General features: G+C 45.1%; 1 protein-coding gene across 1 annotated transcript in view; it reads left to right on the top strand.

The window, feature by feature from the left end:
- The window catches only part of T265_08953 (hypothetical protein), a gene marked incomplete at both ends in the record, with an annotated part of 12240 nt that extends 10223 nt beyond the window's left edge, over window positions 1-2017 (top strand). Inside the window, one exon of the mRNA XM_009174896.1 lies at window positions 1848-2017. Coding sequence (XP_009173160.1) covers window positions 1848-2017 — 170 coding nt within the window. The remainder of the gene's footprint in view (window positions 1-1847) is intronic.
- Between the last annotated feature and the right edge of the window lie 435 nt (window positions 2018-2452).

Genomic DNA, 2452 nt, shown 5'->3' with positions numbered 1-2452 from the left:
CCTACATGTTCAAATCACGACAAACAAGGGTGACTCATCTGATTCGACTGCCTACCGTCCGATAAGGTGGCAACAAGTCATGTACTGACGCCCCACACATACAAACCCTCCTACATATAGGATAACAGCACAGCAACACAACACAACACAACTCAACAGAGCTTCGCACGTCACCCAACTCTGAGCAGAGCCGATCAGAACTTACGCTGTTTCACTCACGGATATTCAGGAATACGTGTAGCTGCTACAACATCGAAGAAAACACGAAACCTGCATCCGGACTCACAACAGGATTTACCAACCTGAATCTGCAATACGATAAGTCCCTTGTTCGCATATATACCTGTTGTAATAATTTTACTCAACCAGTTGATATTGTTAGTGCTCTCCGTTTTCTCGTTCATATAGCTAATTTTCGGGCTCTAGAGGAGCATTAACACACCCACGCTCATCTTCGAACCGGGCTTGAATTCTCTTAACCCCCCCCCCCTCCACGGAGTTAACTGATGAGGAAAACCTACGTTGTTGGTCATATTCGAGTGCGAAGAAAACCTGTTACAGGCATGATACACTACTCATTAGGTTGCTGAAAACTCTCCGACAGCCCACCACCGTTTTCGCCTTCTATTGGGGCTCACCAGGTAGGCGCAGTCCCCGGGTTTCCGTCAACCTTATGTTCTACTTGTAACCAAATTGCACGAAATTAGCGAATATACACTCATTTGCAAACTAAGTTGGTTTTCTCCAGACACTCACCTGGAACCCAGCTGAATCTTTCGTTTATGATGTCCTCAGGCAACTGAATGTGCTGCACCAGGCCGCCTCATGTTCCAGTCGCTACGATATTCGAGATATCGCGATACATGTATATCTTTGTAATGTTTTGTTGTTTTTAATCCCTCTGGAAGATCTCTATGGTCATCAGTACACTAGGTTTCGCCATCTCGCGAATATAGTCACTCAAGTAATCAGACAATGGAAATCGTTCGGCCGTTACACCCTTTCGGTGATTTGATACCATGCCACCCGATACAAGCGTGAGAGCTGAGATACTACTTAAACATACAGAGAAGTAGTCAAGATGCTCGGGGTTGGATCCGAACCATGGGTCCTCTGGTCAGTAGGTTTGAGCCACGTGCGACACATCTCGCGCACAGTAGTATATGTAGGATCCCTGTCATTTGAGTTTCATCTTGTCTGATAGTATATTAAAAACGTTAGTAGTAACTAGACTGTAGATCTCTTCTACATAGGGTGGAGGGTTTAAGAGCAAAAAAGCTCATAACATAATGCGGTCACCTCCGTAAGCCACCAAAACAAAGAGATTCTACCCTGAGATTTTGGTAGAGTCGGAATATATCAAGGGGGTTGTGAGTACTTCGTGGGTTGTACACAATTACACGAGCCCAAAAGCCGAGACATGAATAAGGTAGTCCCCTTTAAGTTACGTTGAAATTCAGGTGAAGACGTAAAAACGACGTGAACTCAACGATTAATCGTTGCGTCCATATTCCGCCATGTCTAGTTTTGTCGTCCTTTTGTCTCTGAAATTCTCCGGGTTTTAAAGGCTTTTCTCCTTGCCAGGTGTTCCTTTGAGCTAATGAACAACGTGAAGGGCACATAAAATACAGAACAGGCCAGTTACTACAACTTTAATTAATAGGCACTTGTAAACTCTCCTATCAGCAAACTTTTAGAGCTAACCCGTTCTTCTTTTCGAACTTGAAACTGTTTTATCCTTAATCTCGATTAGTGCAGCTCCATTTAGTGAAAGTGCACGTTACCAGAGAGAGAGAGAGAGAGAGAGAGAGGAGAACGTAAACAATCACATGAACTTGTTTTTTTAGGAGAGAAGGAATTTGGAGACCCAAATCTGGCGTGCCGCCTGTCAGGTGTCTCTTATCGGGATTCTACGAGTGAGGAGATCTATCAAGATCACGTGCATCTGCACGATCGCACAAAACTCGCATGTCATGAGGGACAACGAACGACGGCAAAAATTCGGAATGGATCCTGATGAGCGTGTTCGATTTACTCAGGCCATGCAGTCTTGCCGTTTTGTGCTTCAGCGAACAAAATCGGCTTAGGTGAACACTGGTTTACCAAGATGAGTAAAACTCGCATCTGCGAAATCGTTACCCGAGAAGCCAGTCAATATGTTATTAATTGAGTTGGTTTCTTGGATTCAAGTGCGAACTAATCACCCTAATGTTCCGCTGCTCGTAGCCGAGCGGCTAATTGTTCAACCACTGGCCGGAAGGTCGCAGGTTCGGAACTGCATGAGTTTTGTTAGATACGCATTGCTGATGATGTCCAGTAGGGATCAAACAAGTGTACGGTGCCCCTTGGGTGCTACAGACCTAAAGGATAGGACGTGGTCTGAGACAACGATTGTCGAACACCTGAAGACGTCGACAACCGTTGTCTCAGAAACATAGCTCGTGTGCGTTGG

Source organism: Opisthorchis viverrini (assembly GCF_000715545.1).
Source record: "Opisthorchis viverrini unplaced genomic scaffold opera_v5_248, whole genome shotgun sequence".
Taxonomy (NCBI): domain Eukaryota; kingdom Metazoa; phylum Platyhelminthes; class Trematoda; order Opisthorchiida; family Opisthorchiidae; genus Opisthorchis; species Opisthorchis viverrini.
Note: the sequence above shows the minus strand (reverse complement) of the source record. Positions and strands in the feature narration are given on the sequence as shown.